This window comes from Lepidochelys kempii, chromosome 10 (assembly GCF_965140285.1).
Source record: "Lepidochelys kempii isolate rLepKem1 chromosome 10, rLepKem1.hap1, whole genome shotgun sequence".
Classification (NCBI taxonomy): Eukaryota; Metazoa; Chordata; order Testudines; family Cheloniidae; genus Lepidochelys; species Lepidochelys kempii.
In genome coordinates, this window is record NC_136389.1 from 7,519,595 (window position 1) to 7,541,115 (window position 21,521).

The 21,521-nt window shown below is 47.9% G+C and overlaps 1 protein-coding gene across 2 annotated transcripts; it reads right to left on the bottom strand.

Moving 5' to 3' along the window:
* Positions 1 to 8,156: 8,156 nt before the first annotated feature.
* DRG2 (developmentally regulated GTP binding protein 2) lies at positions 8,157 to 21,361 on the bottom strand. Of its 2 annotated transcripts, XM_073361817.2 has the most exons (13): positions 21,153 to 21,361; positions 19,779 to 19,939; positions 19,170 to 19,259; positions 17,324 to 17,384; positions 16,128 to 16,218; positions 15,232 to 15,304; positions 14,984 to 15,074; positions 14,563 to 14,660; positions 13,781 to 13,857; positions 13,186 to 13,274; positions 11,536 to 11,594; positions 9,656 to 9,709; positions 8,157 to 9,565 (listed from the first exon to the last, which is right to left on the bottom strand). In XM_073361817.2, the coding sequence occupies exons 1-13, from the start codon at positions 21,214 to 21,216 to the stop codon at positions 9,479 to 9,481; spliced, it is 1,095 nt and encodes a 364-aa protein (XP_073217918.1). In that variant the 5' UTR covers positions 21,217 to 21,361; the 3' UTR covers positions 8,157 to 9,478. The 2 variants fall into 2 exon arrangements, with proteins under 2 accessions (XP_073217918.1, XP_073217919.1); XM_073361818.2 differs by lacking the exon at positions 13,186 to 13,274.
* Positions 21,362 to 21,521: the final 160 nt, after the last annotated feature.

Below are 21,521 nucleotides of genomic sequence, written 5' to 3' on the forward strand. Positions count from 1 at the left end.
CACAGGCAAGGCCCAATCACTTGAAGTATGAAACATGCTGTGTGGGCTGCGTGCGGCTGCCGCAAGGAGGGAAAAGCCACCAAGCACACACAGAGCACAAGCAGTGCTGAGAGGCAGAGAGAAAGGAAGGAGCCTTGTAATACAGTGGAGCTTGCCTTGTCCCACCCCAGCCAGGAACTGACACATTCCCCTAACATTGTACCTTTCGCTGTAGCTGTGGTCCTTAGAGTACCTGTAACCCACACACCCAGTGGCTGCATCTATTTCTTGAATGGTTCCGAAGCTCCCCGTGTTACAGGCGCAGCCGGGTGTTGTCTCCGCTGTGTGCATCCAGGTCAATGGTTACGCGCACACACCCCCCCATCGTTTGTTCGGTGTCCGCTTGCAGCGTGTTTCATGTTACACGGAGAAGAGCACACTCCCATCTTTGTCTGTGTCCTCTGGCTCCACGGAAAGGATCCTGCTGAAAGGCTCCATTCCCACCTCAATGACAAGCCAGCCGACAAGCAACATCTCAGCATGTCCTGAGCTGGTGGTTTGTGCTGCAAGTGGCTTCCCAGTCCCTAGAGGCCACTGTGTAGCCAGAGGTTACAGCCGTGTGAGCAAGCTGGCAGGTTATTCAGGAGAAGTGTTCCTGCACTAACTACTGCTAACCCTCTGAATGCTAACCTGGTCCAGAGTGACAATCCAAGCAGACATCAAGGGACAAATTTTTAGCAGGTCACCAAGAAACACACCCACAAACCTTGCTAACAGTCACGTCTCACACACTCAGAGCACCCGCATGCACCCGGGTGACTTGGGTAACTGCAGGGGCAGTTCAGCATTTGCACATGCAATTACCCGAAATGTGAGTGCCCAGTACAGCCCGCACCTCCGCAGGTACCGGTTTGGACCCCTGCTGAAAATCCAGCCCTGTGTACCCCGACAGTCTTGAGAGGGAACCCGCCGTTAGGGGTTTGTCCAACACCCTCACGATGCGATAATACTGCAGCATCCCCGTGAAACATCATCAAGGCACAAGGGCAGCAAGATCGGATCATTCACTGACATGCCTGAAGTTGATGCAAGCCAGGAATCTAGGGGTTCCCTAACCTAACACCAGCTCTCACTGCCCCAGAAAGGAGAGGAGCAAAGGGGGTGCTCTCCCTCTGCCCAGCACCATTCAAGAAGTTTAAAATTACACACTCTGGCCTGGCCTGTGCCCAGGCGGAATTGGAACCTGGGGTCCAGGGAATCTAGGATATTCCCCACCACTAAGCCACCCCTCTCTGGCTTGAGCCCGACAGCCACCCTCATGAGTCTCTTTCAAACACCTAGCTGGCCCAGCTTGGAGCCAAGGGAAGGATTGCCCTGGCTAGGCAGGAGCTTGTCCAAACACTGGCTCAGATTCATTTTCCGCCCCTGCAACAGGGAAGAGGTGGGACCTGGGCACTCCTTAACCATTTCTCGGGGTGGCTCCATTAATGTGCAGATCCCCGCCCCACTGGCATGGAGGAAGGCAGGTCAGACATCTGCTGCCCACCTCCCAGCGACTGGTGGGAGCCAGGCCACGGGGAGAGGTTCCTGGGACAGGGAGGAGAAAAGCAGCTGGCGAGGAGCAGAGATTTAATGGCCAGAGGCGCCAAAGAGCAGGATTACAGCTAAGCCGTCTGGCAAATGGTCATGCCAGCGAACGCCCCCACACGTACCTGCCCTCGCCTCAGCTAGCCGGGAACCAGGCCACGGGCGCAGGCTCTCGGTTTCAGGCTGTGGCCCACCACGCTGGTTCCGGGGTGGGACTCCAGCATTTTCTACAGACTTGAAGGTTTCCTTTAAGCAAAGGCTGGCCTGTGGGAGGAGACAAGCTTCTAAGGGGACAGAGCTGCAGCCACCAGGGTGACGTGTGCTGGGGGGCATGGGGATGGCGAAAGGGTTCTGAGATGTGGGTTCAGCCAGGCCATTTGGGTGGGAAAGGCCGAGCACCTGCCTTACGAGGGACTGCACAGAAATGGGGAAGGGTGGAGGGCAGCAAAAGCAGAGATGAATGAGGCGGCCCCATAAATTAGAGACAAGCCCTTGGGCATTAGACGGGAGAGGGTTCAAGGCTGCAATGCCGTGGGCAGGTGTTCAGGTTACTGCAGGCCTGAGGCCCAGCAAGCTGGCAGGTGGACGCACACAGGGGGAACAGAAGAGCTTAGGACAGTGCAGGGGGAACACTAAAGTGCCGTGACCCAAAGGCATCTGAACCTTGCCCAGTTGTGCAGCAGACTGTGTTACCCGGCCTAGAGCATCCCTGGGCCTCCGGGACAGATCCCTACAGCATCCTGAGCTGGCTCAGCCTGTCTCCATCGTTCCATGCTTCAGCCAGGACGGACATCACGCACTAACCACCCTGCCCGCCCCCAGCTGTCCATCTCCTTTGCTCCGGGCTACGCCACCCCTTCCTCCAAACCACCCGCGGCCGGGCAGAGGGTAGTTGTGACTGGGCTCCTGTGTGATACCGAGAGAAGGAGTTGTAATTCCAGCACACAAAGCCCCACGGCCCCAGCGGCTCGGCTATTGCGACGCCACTCACCTGGGTTAAGCAGCCTTGCTTGCCCACATGCCGCCAGGTGTGACAATCTACACCTTCCAGATCTGCACATCCCCTGGCTTTGCAGACATGGCGCTTTGTCAGCCTCTCCTCCAAGGAACCTCACTCCACCGGACCCAGGGGAACCACGTTTGCTGCAAGGCGGTTGCCGGCTGCTGCCGCTGCCACCCGATGCATATTTGATGACAGCTATTATTCTCATCTCCACTCATGAATGGAGAGCGGGGAGCTAACCTTTCCTGCAGAGGAGCTGGGGAACAAATGAGAGGCAAGGGGCAGCAAGCACAGTTCCCCCGACTGTGCTGACGGATAGAACTGCAGCTACCTCCAAAGAGGGAGAAGATGGGTGGGACAGAACCTGTTAACGGGGACCTATGGGGAAAAAGGAGGGAACGGTGTAGCCAAAAGAGCAGCTACCTGCCAGGGGCACTAGAAGAGGAAGCCAAACAGACTAGCGTGTCCCACTGCACCTCCTACTGGATGATGCTTGAAACAGACACAGGTTTTCGAACTACAGCGCAGGGGGATACAGGTACGTGCAGACACTCAGTACCCATCAATACCTGTCACAATGAACTAGCTTCTGTATGTCTGAGGGCCAGAGGGGAATCATTTGGGAGAACTCAGACCAATACATAAGGGCGGCTATAAAGGCAGATGTTATATTTTGCCAACATAAAATTAATCCCTCCATATGAACCAGATGTGATCTTTAAACCACTCACCGAGGGCAGGTGTTGTCCAATGGGTTTAGCACAGACCTGGCAGGCAGAAGACCTGGGTTTTTAACCCCAACAATAGCACTGACTCATTATGTGAGCTCAGGCAATTCACTCCCCCTCTCTGAGCCTCTGTTCTCCCAGCTGTATAATGGGTATGTTACCTGCCTTTATAAATAAGGCTTTGGAAGTAGCACTGGCAGATGACAGCGCTACAGAGGCATTATTATTCACTCACTCCTAGCCCTGGAGTGGTGATTCATACCAAGGGCTGAGTGACCTGTTAGCCAGTTGTGAGAACTGTTTGCATTAACAGATTGTGGTTTTTAGGTTTACGGGCTTGGAGTGTGGTGCACCAAAGGGCCTGAGTTCAAATCCCACAAAGGGCTAAGAACCTTTGCAGTTGGTTGCATTGAGACCACAAGCTCATAGACTTTCAGGACAGAAGGGACCATCATGATCATCTTGTCTGCCCTCCTGCAGGTTGCAGGCCACAGAACCTCACCCACCCACTCCAGTAATAGACCCCTAACCTCTAGCTGACTTATCGAAGTCTTCAAACCTTGATTTAAAGACTCCAAGTTACAGAGAATCCACCATTTCCTCTAATTCAAAGCAGCAAGTGCTCATCCTAGATGGTCTTCTCTGCACCTGTTCCAGTTTGAATTCATCTTTTTTAACCCTGGGAGACCTGAACTGCACACAGTATTCCAGAAAAGATCTTACAAGGGCCCTGTATAACCGTACAACCACTGCCATCTTTGCTGAAAATACCTCGCCTGACGTAGCCTAGGATTGCATTAGCCTTTTTCACGGCCGCATCACTTTGGCAGCTCATAGTAATCAACCAATACGCTCAGGTCTTTCTCCTCCGCTGTCATTTCCAGTTGATATGTCCTCTGCTTATATCAAAAAGTCTTGCTGTTAGTCTTTAAGGGCAGGACCTTGCATTGTGCATTATTAAATTTCATCCCATTTCTATTACTCCAGTTTTCAAGGTTGTCCAAATCTTCTTGTGTGATATTCCGGTCTTCCTCCATATTGGCAATACCACCCAACTTTGTGCCCTCTGCCAATTTTATTAACACCCTCCCACTTTCTGTGCCATGGTCATTAATGAAAGTGTTAAATAAGGTTGGCCCCAGGACCAAACCTGAAGGAACTCCCTTGAGATGGACAGTTCACCTTTCAGCATGATCCACTGAAGTCTCCACTTTCACCAGTTCCTTACCCATCTTTCAAGACTCGTGTTAATCCCCAACATCTCCAATTTCACTAATAATTTAGTGAGGGGGGATTTGATAGCTGCTTTCAAATACTTGAGAGGGGGTTCCAAAGAGGATGGAGCTACACTGTTCTCAGTGTTACCAGATGACAGAACAAGAAGTAATAGTCTCAAGTTACAGGAAGGGAGGTTTAGGTTGGATATTAGGAAAAACTTTTTCACTAGGAGGGTGGTGAAGCACTGGAATGGGTTACCTAGGGAGGTGGTGGAATCTCCTTCCTTAGAGGTTTTTAAGGTCAGGCTTGACAAAGTCCTGGCTGGGATGATTTAGTTGAGGACTGGTCCTGCTTTGAGCAGGGGGTTGGACTAGATGACTTCCTGAAGTCCCTTCCAACCCTGATAGTCTATGATTCTATGAATTTCCCAGGTGGAAGCTGTTACACTCACACTGTCACGTAAAGAACAACAGGGACAAGGTTAAACTGGCAGTTTTGTGCTCCTCTCTCGTTAGTGAGCCTGCACCAGCTTGCACCTGCTCCAGACTAATGGAATCTGCAGTCTTAGCTCTAATGCAGTGGGTATTTATTATGTCAAGTCTTCAGAAAGCAAGGGCTTAATTGCAAATTACAATCAATAACCCCCACAGGGTGACCTCCGCATTTAAAACATGTCACCAGAAGAATTCAAAAGTATGTGAAGGCAAGCAATCCTCATCTCAGCAGCCTCCTGAGCCACCTCTGCTACAAAGGAGGTTCACAGGCCTAGCTTGGTTGGGGTGACCTTGTCACTGTTTGAACAATTAAGTTGGCACGGCAAGACCATGACTGTTCTATACTGCCCCATGCAGCACTTTCAATCTTGCCAGGATGGCAGGAGCGAAGATAGCAGAGGAGAGCCCATAGCTGTAACTGTCTCTCATTGAATTAAACAAATGTTGCTGGAGTCAAGTCCTGTTTTATTACCTTGCAAATGATTCCTGGCTAAATTAAATTATAAAAGGAGTGTTTGGCCAATCAAATATGCCTGATTGCCTGGAACATGCACAGGCCTCTAGTTTTGAGCAGAACATGCTTCAAGCCACAACCATTTCTAGGATGACAATCTCGAGGGAGTAACTGCTGGACTGTCTAAAACTGAAATCACACTCATCAAAATATAGGGTTAGAAGGGACGTCAAGCAGTCATCAAATCCATCCCTGGATAGCGTAAACCTAAAAAATGCTGGAGTTTGTTGACTTTGCAGGGTACATAGACCATCCATCCCCTTGCGCTTTCTTCAGACGAGGTGGTTGCGAGCTGCGTTTAAAGGTATAGCTTAACTTTATGTTTGAGTTGTACTTAGTTTGACATTGGGCAGTTGTATTTTGCAGATTACGTACATACACTGGGAGACAAATGGTGGGAGCATTCTATTACAATTAATCTGCTACTCCCCTCGACTTGCTGTATGGCCTTGGGAGTCATTTAACTCTCTGGCCCTCCACGATCTCCTGTGGCAAGAGGGCTAACAATCTCTCCTTTTTGTGAAATGCCACACTTGGCCTTATAGCAACATGCAGCAGCAACTTGTGAAGTTGTATTTTAAACACACAAACCTAATCTTTCCGTGAAGCAGGTAAGGGATATAACAGGGATCCTCTCACTCAGCCCTGAAGTGCAGCTGCTTCTGGGGTGGAACGCAGCGCTAACATCCTGTAATTGGGCAAGACACTGAGGAATACCACATCCAGTTGAAACTGCAAGGAAAGGACGCTGGGAGAGTGGAACTAGCCCTGTCATTTGGCCAGAAGAGCAGGGCTAACACCCTTCTCTTGGAAAAACAGGGTGGTGTCATTAAGCACAAATAGTAAGATTGCAGCTGTACATCTCATACAAGAGACAGCATAGAAACACAACACAGCCCTTCACTGTTACAGGGTATGAAGTTCTGCTGCTTCTAACCCGAGGGTTGTAGTTCAAATGTTCACAATTCCTCACAAGAGATTTTAAGTAAACTGCCTCATGAGTATCTACCACTCTATATGGGTACAGGCGCACAGAAGCGGAGCGTGTGCTTCCCAGCTTGGACAGACACCAGAGTGCAGCCCCAAGGGGTCCAGTCAGGTTTGGACTTAGGCCACACTATTATTTTTAATGCGCGAGGTGAAGCAGAGTTAGCCTGTGTCCGTGTACTCAAGATGAGAAGCATGTTCCCAGCTTCAGTGCAGAAATGCCCAATCCCCACTTCACAAAAGCACCTCCTTCCTCACTAAAGGTCCCACAAAATGTTCTTGGAATGTACTGGGTTTGCCTTTGATCTCCATGAGCAATAAGGTAACTAGGGGTCTGATCCAACTCCCATTGGACATCAATGGAGCCTTTCCATTTCCTTCAACGAAAACTGCTGGATTGATGTTAAAGTGTTTGCAAGAATTTGATCTTCCCATGCAGATAATCAGGCACTTCAGGATCCCCAGTAAAGGTTCTATATGTAGATCTTCAGCCCAACATGCTCTCACCGCTGATACTAAACTGTACTGCTTGCAGCGTGTGCTGCAGTTAATCTGAAAAGATGGAAATGTACAAAAACCTATTTCCAGATGTAGCTACAGCTACCCATGCCTACCCAAGCTACTCATGCATGCAGAAGAATGAGCTGCTCTCGATCTGTTTCCATTTTCTTCCCTGCCAAGTTTAATCAAAGTTCAGCTGCTTTATACACTTGGACTATGATGGGGGGAAAAATCGTTGGCTTTCCAAACTACTAGGGAGAGCAGCTCAGTTAATTTGACAGTGGTTCCAATATTGATCCACCAGACTATTAAATTTGAGACAACCAGCTAATCTAAGACAGCTGTAATGACCAGCCTTGTGTTAACCAGGGCAAATTTGCATTTTTTTTAGATTTACAATGAGTTTTAACAAGCTATTTTGAATATTTTTGTTCCCCCTCCCTCTCCTGTTTGAGGAGGATGTACAGTTCAGTATTCTGACTATCAAGTCATGCACGGGCTTTCCTCCATTGTCCTTGTTTAGTAGTTAAACGCCAGCAGTTAAAAATGAAACAGTTAAAAATGAAACACAAAAAGCTTTGTCCTGGCATCTTGGCCTGCGCAACCTTCATGGGAAATTTAAAGGGCGAGTCAATGTGCTGGAACAGCATCCCACTCAATTAGCAGAGAGAAGTGCAGGCATTAGAAAGCCAGCTCAGACATAATGCAGCTAATTTGGAGATTATTCTCCAGTAGCTTCTACCTCAGCCCTGATTCCCTCTGCATTCCAGCTGCGAGCAAAATCATTAACACCAAAGGTAACCTACAAAGCTCAGTGTCACCTTTTTGGCTTGGTTCTTGTGTAATTTATCCAGCTCATGTCATCCGAGGAAGCCCTAATGCGTCCAACTCTTCTCCATCCTTAGCGCGCCCTTTGTTCACTCTTCACAATGCCACTTTAGTCTCATTTCAGGTTTGGGTTAGCGTGTAGGTGCTGGATGGTGGTGGTAGCCTGAGAGATACAGGTCAGACTAGATATCTAGTGGGTCCCTTCTGGCCTTAAATTCTATGACACATTACCATCAAAATCCACTCCACCACACAGCTCCTTGCCACTCAGTTGGCCAAAAGGGAGGGAGAGGGATGACAAAGCAAGTGTTCCCGTGTCTGTTTCGAGAGGCAAGGGCATAATTCACATGAAATAGCCACTTTTATTTTCTTAAATAAAACACTCCCAGCCATTGCAGTTCAGGAGGAGCACGAAAGAAGAGCTTGGGGGCGGAGGAGCTAGCCATCCAACCAGGCTTCATGGTTCAGAATTCGGCATTGGAGGCTCTTGCTCATGGAAAGAAAGAGCCTGTAACTATCAGACACTATAAACCATTAGCAACAACATTAAAAAAGCATAATTAGAAAATCCAAGTTTTCTGATGGAAGATCTCCATTAAGAAGCATTATTGTTCATTTATTTTAGCCAAAAAAGGCCACAGCTTAGAATGGGATTTGAGCCTGAATAGCTATTTCTGGGGTTTAGGAGCCATGGATGCATGATTTAGAGACAAGTGGTTTCCTGACAACTATTCCTCAGGTACTGTGTCAGAAAAGGTGGAAGAAGGCGGCAAAGCAGAGGCTTCCCCCTGGGAAACTCCTAATGCCACCTCTCAGACCTGTGACATGGACGGAAATGAATCCTCACCAAGTCTTGGAGCTCTTCTAGGATGTAGCTACGGCACCTGTGGCTTGGCCACGTATCAATCCCTTTGTTAATAGGGTTGCACCTTCCAGCTCTCTCAAGAGTACTAATGGGATCAGGACACCCTACAGGCTGTGTCAGAGGGTTAAGAGGCATGGGATGTTGGTTTTAAATTTGATAGAGCGGGATGTTCAAAAGCTCAGCCTAGGGCTGTCTCGGATGTGGGAAACCCGCGGAAGCTAGAAAGGCTGTGAATTCTAGCAGCCCTCGTATTGGGCGAGTGGGGGAGGGAAAGGTTTGCTTTAATGACACTCTTACATTAAATGACAGGAATGTGCAACGAATGGCAGGTAACCTCTCTCAGTGCTGGTATCAATGGCACCAAGAGAAGAGTCACATTTGCGTGGACAAATCCACAGATTCCGATTGGCCGAGAAAGCTGCTGGCAGGTATAACAGACAGACATGTATGGAAAATCTGCAGCCGTACAGGAGGATGGAGGATTCTCATCGCATCGTAACAAATGGGTTCCATGATCCAACTTTTAGAGATGTTGTGCAAACAAGCTACCTTGCCTGAAATGTCACAAGATGGGAAACCCCTTGTCTCCCTGCTCCCCACCTGTTTATAGTGTATCCTTAGTCTCTTCTCGTCTCCAATGGAACAAGCTTCATGGAAGCCTACGTGGCTTGGAGCACATCTTCCTTTTTTTGGCTTTTATATGGTCACAATAAGTCAGTTCTGATTCTACAGCCTAGGGCAGGGTCAGGCACCAGTGAGCAGTGGCTAAGAGGGTTACTTCTTGACAATCTGGATGACATCTTCGTGCTCCATCAAATGAGTTAATCCTACTCTTTGAGGACTGTATTTTGTGCTGGTTCCCTTTAAATCAGGAGAAAGCAAGTTGAAACGTGTTAGGAGTGGACACTTCAAATACAGGCAAATCAAATTCAGAGAGTATTAGTCACTTACCCACACCAAGGCATATTTGAACTGGCTGGCTAACGTTCTGTGAATTCGATGGCACTGCAATAAGACAGAGTGTGAGACAGTCAAATGATAATGCTTCACTATATATCAGCCTCTATTCTATTCAGGTTCTTATACTGTGCCCCTCACCATGGTGTCTGAGCACCTGAGAATTAGATATGAAAACACTGTTTTTGATGATTAGCTCCAACTAATCATGTCTCCCAAGACAAGAAGTGGAGATTTTCCCCAGACTTCCAGTACCCACTGCTGTCTTCAATTAACATCTAGCCACTACAAACAGGAACACCTTGGGTCCACGCTGTTTACTGCGAAGGCAACTTCGGAGCCACATTCAAAAACGCACAAAGAGCATAAAGTAAATGTACCAGAATCATGCTTTCTCCATACAAAGTTCCCAGGAATAGCATCACAAAAGTCTCATCATTTCCATCTGCTTGTTCGCTGAACTCTATTAGGTTACCTTTGTGATGTTACATGCCACATTCTTTATAGAAATATGGTTATGATATGAATATGGCCTAAGATATATTTTATGCAAGATGGGTCTTGTAAGGTATCATTGGGAAGGTTATGATTTACTGAATGTGAATAGCCAATTTGTATGCCTGTATCATTTCTGTATCTAAAGTTAGGAATATTGACTATGTAACAATTACAACTGTGTGTGTATTACAACTGTGTGGGATTCAGAGTAACAGCCGTGTTAGTCTGTATTCACAAAAAGAAAAGGAGTACTTGTGGCACCTTAGAGACTAACAAATAAACGCTCAAATAAATTTGTTAGTCTCTAAGGTGCCACAAGTACTCCTTTTCTTTTTCCTAACTGTGTGGGAGACACCCACCAGACAACCGGCCATCGCAGCCTTGATGGGCCATTAGGAAGGAACAATAAGACTGTGAAGATACTAATCTCTCTCCTCCCTGAGAGGTGTCCTGGGTCGTAGCTGTGACACAACCAGGTCAGGTGGTCCTGTCACCTGGTACTAAATACCACTTTGGACACTGCTGGTACTTTTCCTCTGCAGCGGGATGGGGATCAAACAAAGGTTTTCTGCCTTAGGTAAATAGCTCACGAAAGCTTATGCTCAAATAAATGTGTTAGTCTCTAAGAGGCCACAAGTACTCCTTTTCTTTTTTCTTGAAACCAGTCTCTTTAAGATCCTAATCTTAGTATGTGTGTTGTTTTATTTGCTCAGTAATCTGCTTTGTTCTGTTTGCTATCCCTTATAATCACTTAAAATCTGCCTTTTACAGTTAATACATTTGTTTTGTATATTATTAAACCCAGTTTGTGCATCTCTCTCTTCACACTGAGGGAGAGGGCAAATTTTTATGAGCTTGCGCTGTGCAGATCTTTCTATATAGTGCAAGACAGTATTATTTTGGGTTTATTCCCCAAAGGGGGTGTGCACGTGAATGCTGGGTGAATCCTCTCACACAGAGCTGACTTCAGTCTATGTCTGCAGCTGGGTGTGGCCCTACCTGTGTGTGTATGCTGCTAGAGGCTGGAGAGCCTAATTCAGCAAAACAGAGAGAGAGAATCCAGGCTGATGGAGGAGGAAGGGCTAAGTGAAACCCCAGTACATCAGGTAGCATGCCAGAAGTGGGGGTCCAACCCGTCACAACCTTCATCACCTTTTATCTAGTAAAGTACATAACCAGAAAAGAAACATTTGTTTCTATACCTCAGTTAGACCAAGCTAAGGAATGCTAATGGGCAACAAAACAGCAACATGTGTTTTTTCATAGGACAACCTGAAATATTCAAAATCCTACCAACAGTTTGGGTAGGAAGTTTGCATTGGACTGAGTGCAGTTCTACCACCAGAGAAAGATCTTTCTTTGTGTTATTTGCTTACCACATGCTCTACAGAAGCCCCTTTCCGGAGAATAATGGCATCTGTGAAGTCCGGTCTCTCTAGAGAGAGCACAGAAAAACAAGAAGGGAAAAGATAGCATCGCTTTCCCGATCGCTGTCCTTTAACACAATCTGACAATGCATTTGATTATGTACAACTCCTTGAATCCCCCCCGGTCCCCCACGCCAGTTACACCTGACAGCAGGCTGGCATACAAATAGCCATTCACCTGAGTTATATTGCCTACTTAGCTCCATACACACTCCAGTGGCAGGAAGTACAAATTGGCTACTTACCCTGGACTTTTAAAGATCAATACAATACATTGAATCAATTCATAATCTTCAAAGACAGTACTTCCAACTTTTGATTTACTCTCTCTCTCTATACCACCCTTAACATTTAAAAGTCAAAGTCAACCATTTCCTTAGAATTCACAAACCCATCCAAGCCCAATCTTAATTCAATCCACATGACAGGACTTATCGCAACAGTAAAAGCCAAAGTCTAAACACACGTTTGAATAAAAGGGAATCACTGCTGCAGTTTCCTTGAAGATCCTAACATTTTAGGATCTAATAAGCTACCACAAAAATCTCACTGACGTTTACCCAAAATTCAAGCTTGCAGCCCTCCAATGCCAAATGCAACAACGGCCTTTACAAAGTGACAGGGAAAGTGACAGCTGTATAAGGACCCCCAGTAAGGCGTTTGGGGAGTTAAAGCCAGCTGAGGAGTGCTGCTCCTGCTCATCCTCAGCCTATGTGACACCTGTAAGCAGCTGCTTGGGAGTTCTGTCTCAGGAGGGGATGGTGCTAAGTGCCCATCCTTCCCAACTCCCCTGTGGGCTCCTAGTGGGACTGCTGAAAGAATCTAAAGGGACAAATTAACTAACCTGAAGGGAAAGGCAGAGGTGAGTCCAGACAGTAGTCCAGTCTGTAAGAAATAACTGGAACTCTGAGCTACAGAAACCCTGCATCCTGCCTAATTCAACATTTAGGGTGAGAAATTACATTTTGTAACCTGTTTCTTTAGTGAATCAAGCTTAGTTTGCGTGTTTTGTTTTATTTGCTTAGTAATCTGCTTTGTTCTGTTTGCTATCCCTTATAATCACTTAAATCTGTCTTTTGTAGTTAATAAACTTATTTCTTGTTTATAACATAACCCAGTTTGTGCAAGTCATATGGGGCGGAGGGGGAGAAGCTGTGCATCTCTCTCTCCACATTGAGGGAGAGGGCGAATTTTTATGAGCTTGCGCTGTGCAGATTTTTCTATCCAGCGCAAGACAATACACCTTTGGGTCTGCACTCCATGGGGGGTGGGCACCTGAGTGTTGGGGAAAGTCCCTTAAGTGGAGTTTTCCCAGAGCTGATCTCAGTGTCTGTGTCTTTCTGCAGCTGGGTGTGGCCCTGCCTGTGTGTGTGCTAGAGGAGGCTTAAGAGCCTTGCTCAGCAAGACAGGTTAAAGGGGGCTCAGGATGGTGGAACAGGTGGGCTCAGTGGTATCTCAGTACATCAGGTGGCACCTTGTCACACCAACTGCTCACTGACCACCAATGGGAGTTGGGCACCTAGTGCCCAACTCCCATTGGCTGTATTTCTGAAAATCTCCCCCTTGGACTCTTCTTTTGCCTGTCAGTGTTTTGCTTACGTCCTCTCTTCTTAGTGAAGATACAGGTAAGCGCCAGGTACTCCCACAGCTTCTCCAGTAAATAGTCCAGGTTCAGCTTCATTCCACAGCTGCAAAACACCATGAACATCTCGGCTTAGTGTAATTCTATTCCCCAAAGAGCAGCCCAAATTCCGTCTTACCTGGAGTCCACAAAGAAGTGTGATCGAGAAGCTTATTAAGTGCTAGATGACAAAGTGAAGCTTTCTGATGGGTCAGTATGATGAAACAGACAATGCTTTCCAAAGGTACACCACCTTCAAAGTGGCAGAGCCCATCAGTTTAACAGAACAGATAATAGAACTACTGGGAAGACCTGGTTTATTTCAACCTGGAGATGGTGCGAGGCAACTTATAGCAGATTTGCCTCTCTCTGTGGATTGAGGCCACTGAATATTTTGTTAAAAATGACAGGGTACTTGTTGAGTTTCACTCTCAGCCAGAGCACAGAGCAGCTAAGTGGTGTGCCAAGGAGCGTGCCCATCTTTGGGATAGCAAAGGAAGAGGGTATTAATGAAATGTAAACCAAGTGCAGAGCCTGTAGAAGGTGTGGATTGACAGGCTTGCAAGCTCTTACCTGATCACAACACTGTTTGGTCTCCTAGCCAGACGATCTACTTCCTCCATAGATATCTGGTCAATCTTGTTATAAACCTAAAATCAAAAGGGAAAAGAACATATCCTTTACAAAGTCAATTCAAGTGACACTGCAAGCAAATTCGATACATGCAAGTAGTTATGAGGTTCTGCAGCTTCCAGTCCTCGTAGGCACACAATAATGAGATGCTGGGGCTTGTTAAAAAATGTGGCGCTTATCAATATTGATCAAAGATTTTTGGTAAATTGTTAAAGTTCATAAGCCTCAAAATAAATGACAAGTTTTCCCATTTTAACGTTCTTTCCTTTGGGGGTCACCCTCTGGTGTTTTGTTCTTGGACCGCATTATAAAAATCCAAAACATCATCAGAAAGGGGCCCCTGAAACGAAAGGTGCATCTATAGCGCACCAAGGCTGTGCACATACAGACACCATGCTTGTTAGAGGAAATCAGCCATGGAACTTTCAGCACCAAAACACAAGTCTCTACCCCAGCTGAGAGAAAAGAGGAATGATCAGCTCTAGGTAGCCTGCCGCTATAGTCATCGGGGCCAGCCACAAGAGGGCGCTGGAATCATGTGCTAAACGAGCATACTACACAGGTACATGTGCAACAGGTTAACTAGATGTTTGATGACAAGTGGTGGTTTTCACATACAGAGTGATTCTCTCAAGGCAAGAGGTCAAGATCATTCTGTATTTAGGACCCCAATCTTATGCTGTCCCATTATACAGAAATAAGGCTGTTTCCGGGATACTCACATAAAGGCAGGGCATGTAGACTCTGTTACCAACAATCACATCGATAAACTCATCAGGAGAACAATCTTCTCTAAACAGAACCTCTGCATTGAAGATTTCTGAGGTGGCATCATTAAGGCCAAACTTCCTCTCTTGGCTAAACACACCGGACAGGCACAATGGGCTGGATTTGTTTAATCTTGTATAATGGGGGCTGCTCAGATGACACCCCCCCCCAAAATTCCTCCTGCTTTTAACTTCACCGTCACCCTATTGGCATGAACACCTTGCTCTGGAATTAGTATTGAAGATACAATCCCATTCTAGTTCGAATGGGACCTTCGCCAAGTGGGCTGCTGCGGCTCTGAGGTGTGGGACGGGGGTCAAGAGAAGCGGTTTCTGGACGTTGCCCCTTTCTGGGCTCTCCTTCAAAAAAGGATACTGTACTCATGGAGGATGAGCTGCACCAGCTTCTCGGAGCACTGGGTCAGCGTGACAGTCGAGTTAAAGGAGATGCCCCCACCCTTCTTTGGCTGGATGAACAGAACAAAGAACCTTAAAACAGTCTGTAAAATGTAAAGTCCACGTTATCTGTGGCATAACAAAAGGGACAGGCATAGAGGAATTCGTGTTTCCATTGGATGAGCACACGCAAACCCATGACTGTGCAGGGCCATTGGTAAGTCTCACCTTGAAATAGATGTTTGGTTTGCATTTGTTCAGCCGGATTCCTACAGATTCCAATTCCTTTTCCAAGAGGGACCTGCGTAGACACTGCAAATTAGTTGTTGGTACACTGGACTTAGTGCAATAAGAGGAAAAAATGGTCAAAAGCTTGGCCGGCACCTTGACGTTTCCCAGCTCCAAATCACCACCCTGTGGATCTTCTCTATACCACTGACTGGGGCCCTCCCATTCAGCAAGGCCTCTAGTTGGGACCTAAGAACATGGCCATCGGAGGAGGAAGCCTCAAACAAAGACACTACCATGTAATATATTATCCTTCCCTGGAGAGGCCATATGTTGATGTTCTTCCCCTCAAGAAGCCAGAACTGAGATTCCTGGCAATCTTAGTAAATGCTGCGTCTACCTAGCCAGTAGGTATTTCTGTTGAGCACAACTAAGTCCATTGCCCAAGCCTGGGCTGCTTGCTTGGAAGCTACCAACAGGCCATCCAGCCCAGGCAATAATCTGCAGTAACAGTTATCTTGCTAGCGAAAGCAATGGCCAAAAAGCCCCAGTAGAAGTTTAAATTTAAACTGAAACACATTAACAGAGTGGCCTCATGATGCACAGATTTTGAGACGAGCCAGCTAGAGTGGAAGAACAATTTAGCAAAAATCAGCAAAGGCGGTTCATTTTGGAACGTCCATGGAGAGCAGGACTGAAGTGAGAAGATGATCCCAGGAATATTAAAGAGTAAAATTATTAGCCGACTATAGATTATATTAGGACATTAGTAAATATCTAGTGTGCTGCATACGGGGTATGCCTAGTTAGCCTCCACAGCTGGGAAGTAGCAAGCCATCGGGATTCCTTCATTGGCTTATCAGTCCAGAACTGACTAACCTGCTCCCTGTGCTCACCTCTGTACTTCGCCCTTAGTGGCATCCAGCATCATGATAACGACATCAGCGGTCCTAGCCACAGCTATCACCTGACGTCCTCTCCCTTTCCCTGCAAAGGAAGGAGATGGCGTTATCCGTGGGAAGGCAGAATAGTTAAAAGCTCCCTCGAACCAGGAACCGTCCCATGGGACTTCTTCGAAGCAAGAAAGAATTTCATTCCTGCTTTGGCTGCACTAACCTGTTGGGAAGGCGGCCAGGCTAATGCGGTCAAGGCCCATTCAGAGCTCTTGCAGGCTGAAATATGTGCTTGTTCCCAAAAGAAACACCATATTTTGAAGGCCAGTCCAATAGAAAGCACTACACAAACACACAAGGACTTGGCTTTAAGCAACCGCAGGATCCATTCCCCTAGTTGCATGGGGCTGGGATGCGACCCACTCAGCCTCTAGTGTGAGGGCATGCAGTTCTTGATGAGCAAGGACTCCTCTGCAGGCAGACAGTGGAGAAGCATTGCAATCCCATCAGACCGCTTTCTTTCCAAGAAGCAATGTGTGTGCAATTCTCTCTCTCCTCTGCACTGAAGTGAGGATACCCAGAATAGCGAAGAGGAAAACCCCGAAATCAGCTAGACACACTTTCTGATCAGAAGTGAAAGGAGACGTTTATTAACCAAACTACACTCTGCTCAGAATGAAACATCAGGAGACTCCTACGAACCTCACGAGACTCCTCTTGCCACAGCTGAGCGACTGGCAGACAAAGCGAGAGGAAAGAGGTAGAATGAATTCCTGGCTCCCAAGTCAAGGAGCCACATCAGAACTCTCAGAAACACCCAGGCGATCGTAGCTGAACAATATTTCTTGCCTTGCTTAACCCTCCTCCCACACATCTCCAGTTTCTTTCTCTAGTGACCAATACCAAAGACCTCCCCTTGTACCCGGAGAACAAATGAGCAAGGCCATGATTCCCCCTGAATAGGGAGGTTTGCTTACTTCTGCTACCCACCTCCAGAACAAGCATCTTCTACAACATAATATGCCTTTTTGTAATTCAGGGACTCTTTTACAATTGTCTCCCACATTCAGGACCTCAGGTTTTAAGTCTAAGGTGTTCACACAATACATGACTAGGCTGGCAAAGTTGGTACCATTTAGAAACTCCACACAGTACTGAGAGCAATGGCATGTATTAAATTAATGTAAGAGCTAACCAACCTTGTGCAGCTCCTTCGATGATTCCAGGCAGATCCAAAAGCTGAATGTTTGCTCCTTTATACTGCAAGATAATCAGAAAGGTGGAAGATTATGAGGACCTCCACAAAACCTTTAAAACTGCTTTCCTAACACAGGCTAAGCACTCAATGTATTGTACACAGGGGGCCAAATTCTGAAATCAGTGGGGCTGCACAGGGTATAGGGCAGGGCAAAACCTGGACCAGTAAGTTGAACATCCCACTGAGCTGGAAACAATTTGCAGAGTTTTTACCATGAAGCTCTTTCGCTAACCTTCTGAAAATTCCTCCTTCCACCTCAAGATACATTTTACTGCAGCAGTTAATGGCCAAAGCTACAAAAATTCTAGACCATCTTGGTTTGACTACAAAATGACAAGACTAGAGCACACTTTGGCTGTAATATAATTTTGGTCCTCTGTTCACCAAAGAAACTTGTCCACACGAGTAATAAGTTTCTTATCTGGTCCAACAGGTGAAATATTTTAATGATAAGAGCACTCTCATGGCTGGATTCAGAATTACTCAGGTGTGTATCATAGGCATAATATTACTTCTGTTAACAGAGATTCTCCTTGAAACTCAAGTGGTGAGGGTCACTTGCTTATGGAGCAGGAAGATGAGAGTTCCATTCCTGCAACGGCAGTGAAGTTTAAAATGACGACATCGTGCAGTAAATGAAGTTGCAGGTGGCCTCATTATGTGACAATATTTATGCTTGTTTTGACATCAATGTGTTTGTTTTAATTATTTTCACTCAGCCTGAATTTTGACCCCAAAATTTCACATTATACTAGGATGCTTTTCACTTTGGTGCCTTTTATAAAATTGCTTTACAGATGGATGTACAGGGCACAGATAGCAAAAACTCCTCAAGGATAGGAGTTGTCCTATTTGCTGTCCAAATTGATTACTGCATAGATTGCCTATTTTAAAGCTTCATTAACAACAAATCTGTCAAGGCTTCCAGCCATCTGGTCAATGGTGTCAATAGCTGTTATACCAAAAAAAAAAAAAAAAATCAATTGAGAATTATCTTGTTGCCTGGCCACTCAAAATGCAGAGTCAGATTCCCAGTGCATGCTGCCTGTCTCAGAGGAGCAATGCTGCCTGTAAAAGTGCCAGGCTCCACAGACCTAACTGCAAATGCTTGAGACCTTCCAAGAGTTCAAAACAGAAATCAGCTGGGAAGCAGGGACCTTTGGATACAGCTGCTTCTGAGCCCTACCATAGACCTACCGGTTTCTAAGCCCTATCATAGACATAATTAGAACACACACATCAGGAACAGCACATCCCTACATACTAAGTTGTGGGTCTTGTTGCTAACAGCTTATGATTAAGGTTATGTTTTAGTCACAGGTATTTTTAGTAAAAGTCATGGACAGGTCACGGGCCATGAATTTTTGTTTACTTCCTGTGACCTGTCCATGACTTTTACTAAAAATACCTGTGACTAAACCTTGGAATCGCAACCAATGGGAGCTGTGGGGGTGGTGCCTGCAGGTGGAGGCCGTGTGCAGAGCTGCCTGGCCACGCCTCTGCCTAGGAGCTGAGGGAGGGAGATGTTACTGTTTCTGGGAAGCCCCCCAAGGTAAGTGCCGCCCAGAGCCCTCACCCTGTCCCGTACCCCAACCCTCTGCCCCCTCCCACACCCAAACTCCTGCTGCTGCGGGGGGGAGAAAAGGCAGTGGCTCAAGACTGCCCCTGCAGCAGCCGGTGCAACCGGCCAGGCACACTGGCTGCTGCAGAAGTCACAGAAGTCTATGACTTCTGTGACAAACTCGCAGCCTTACTTATGATGTAGAATCCAGCCAAATCACACTTACTTCTATGACACCTGGAATACACGTCAGCGTTGTGAATTCATATGAGGCAGCTTCACTGGCTGTGGAGGTCATTAAGCTCAGAAATGTGGACTGAAAAGCAAGATATCATAACATGAAATATGTAAACAAATGACAGCACCACTGAATATATAAAGATACATGGAAACAATGCACATCGACGACTTCTGAACTGGAATGGGGAGAAAACTACTCTAGTTTTAACAGCCATGTGCTCTTGCTATGCCGGACATGGCAGTTTTAGAGGTGAAGAGGAATACTTGGCATGTTCTCTTGAATGTCAGTTATTGGGCTGCTCTTAAAGACCTTTCATAGTGGTGTTGCTGTCAGATGGGAACAAACAAAAGGTTTTGGTATGCACCAAGTGTGCTTTGCATGCAGGGATGATGACAGACTTTCCCCAGTTTTAGCCTTCAGGTCTGGGTGCGCGAGCAACATTCTTTCCTTTCACTTTTGGAAAACAAACACTTAGTTGTGGAAATACAGAAAAAGTCAGAAACATTAGCGGTCAGATCACAAAAGCATATTTCAAAAAACCGAAAACAAACTTAGGAACTGCACGTGCTAGAGTCAGCTCTGATAGTCACTGACCTTACCCACAGAGGGAAAGCCAATCAGTGCCACTCTGGCATCTCCAGATTTCATCACATCAAAACCTTCTCCTTTAGCAGCAGCAGATTTGGAGGGTTCTAGTAGCTGAGCTCTGTACTTGGCAAGCTTTGCCTTCAGTAGGCCAAGATGGTACTCGGTAGCTTAAACAAAATAGCAACAACAGTTATTAACCAAATAGCCTGCAACAGCATGGGAACATGGCACCTATTTCCCTCTTAGTTCAAGTGACTTGTTTCTAGTTTGGGAATTGCAGCAATTAGGACATTACTACAAATGAACATTGTAGATCAAGTTTGGTGTTTTTAACTATTTACTCTTTATGCCTGATGTGGCACAAAACACGGGAATAAAGGTAGCTCCCGCCTTAGGAGTGTCCACTCTGACAGAGAAGGGAGTGGATTCCTAGGGAGAGAAAACAACAGGGTTTTGTATTTTCTCCCCCCTTAATTCCGTTATTATAGACTCACTTCTTGTAGTGTAAGTTATGCCTTGACATTTAATCTATTCCCAGCGGCATATCAAGACACAGGTACACACCACGCACGAGGTGCAAGTGGTATTTCTGTGCCCCAACACGGCATCCTGTAGGTGTGTAGAACAGGGACCCACTCAATTCTCTGGGGTGCAAATGGAGCCCCCACAAAAGGATGAAAAAATCAGTGTAAGGGAAGAGGCTGACAGAATGCCCCCCCCCGCACCCCACCCCTCCCTGCTGCCAGGCCTCCCCCGCACCCCACCTCTCTCCCCCCCGCCGCCAGGCCTCCCCCGCACCCCACCTCTCTCCCCCCGCACCCCTCCCATCCCCGCTGCCAGCCTCCCCAGCCCCCCACCTCTCTCCCCCCGCCTCCAGGCCTCCCCCGCACCCCACCTCTCTCCCCCCGCCTCCAGGCCTCCCCCGCACCCCACCTCTCTCCCCCCGCCTCCAGGCCTCCCCTGCACCCCACCTCTCTCCCCCCGCACCCCTCCCATCCCCGCTGCCAGCCTCCCCAGCCCCCCACCTCTCTCCCCCCGCCTCCAGGCCTCCCCCGCACCCCACCTCTCTCCCCCCGCACCCCTCCCATCCCCGCTGCCAGCCTCCCCAGCCCCCCACCTCTCTCCCCCCGCCTCCAGGCCTCCCCAGCCCCCCACCTCTCTCCCCCCGCCTCCAGGCCTCCCCCGCACCCCACCTCTCTCCCCCCGCACCCCTCCCCTCTGCCAGCCTCCCCAGCACCCCACCTCTCTCCCCCCGCCTCATCCTGCCTCTCCCTGCTTCCGGCCCCCCCGCACCCCACCTATCTCCCCCTGCCCTCCACTGCCAGCCCCCCACCTGTCTCCCCCCGCCGCCCCCCGACAGAAGGGCGGGCCGCCCCTGACCTTTGTTCTTCTGGGTGCGCGCGATCTCCTTCTCGATCTCCGAGATCTTCTCCAGGATGCCCATGGCGCCGGCGGGCGGGGGCGGGGGCGCAGCCGGGCTCTAGGGGCTCCGAAGCGGGCGCCGGAGGCCTAACGCGCCGCCCTCCAGCCACCCCGGCTCCTCGCCCGGAAGCTGCCGCCGGCTCGTCCGTCGCACTAATCACCCCCCTCGGCGTGACGGTGTGGCGGCCGGTGCACTCACGTTCCAGTCCGGCCGGGACACGCAGCGTGCCGGCCCCCGCTGCAAGCGTTCCGGGAGCACAAACGTCCCACGCACAGTGGGCGGTGGCCCCTGGAAAGCGCCGGGTCCCCCTGATGGGCCTGGCTCCC

What these genes read in the sequence shown, in the direction of transcription:
- DRG2 (XM_073361817.2), bottom strand. Translation starts at nt 21,216, where the DNA reads ATGGGCATCCTGGAGAAGATCTCGGAGATCGAGAAGGAGATCGCGCGC. An exon ending in CCAAACAGTGTTGTGATCAG is followed by an intron (nt 13,275 to 13,780) that starts GTAAGAGCTTGC and finishes GGTGTTTTGCAG; the next exon opens with CTGTGGAATGAAGCTGAACC. An exon ending in CTTCACTAAGAAGAGAGGAC is followed by an intron (nt 11,595 to 13,185) that starts GTAAGCAAAACA and finishes TGCTCTCTCTAG; the next exon opens with AGAGACCGGACTTCACAGAT.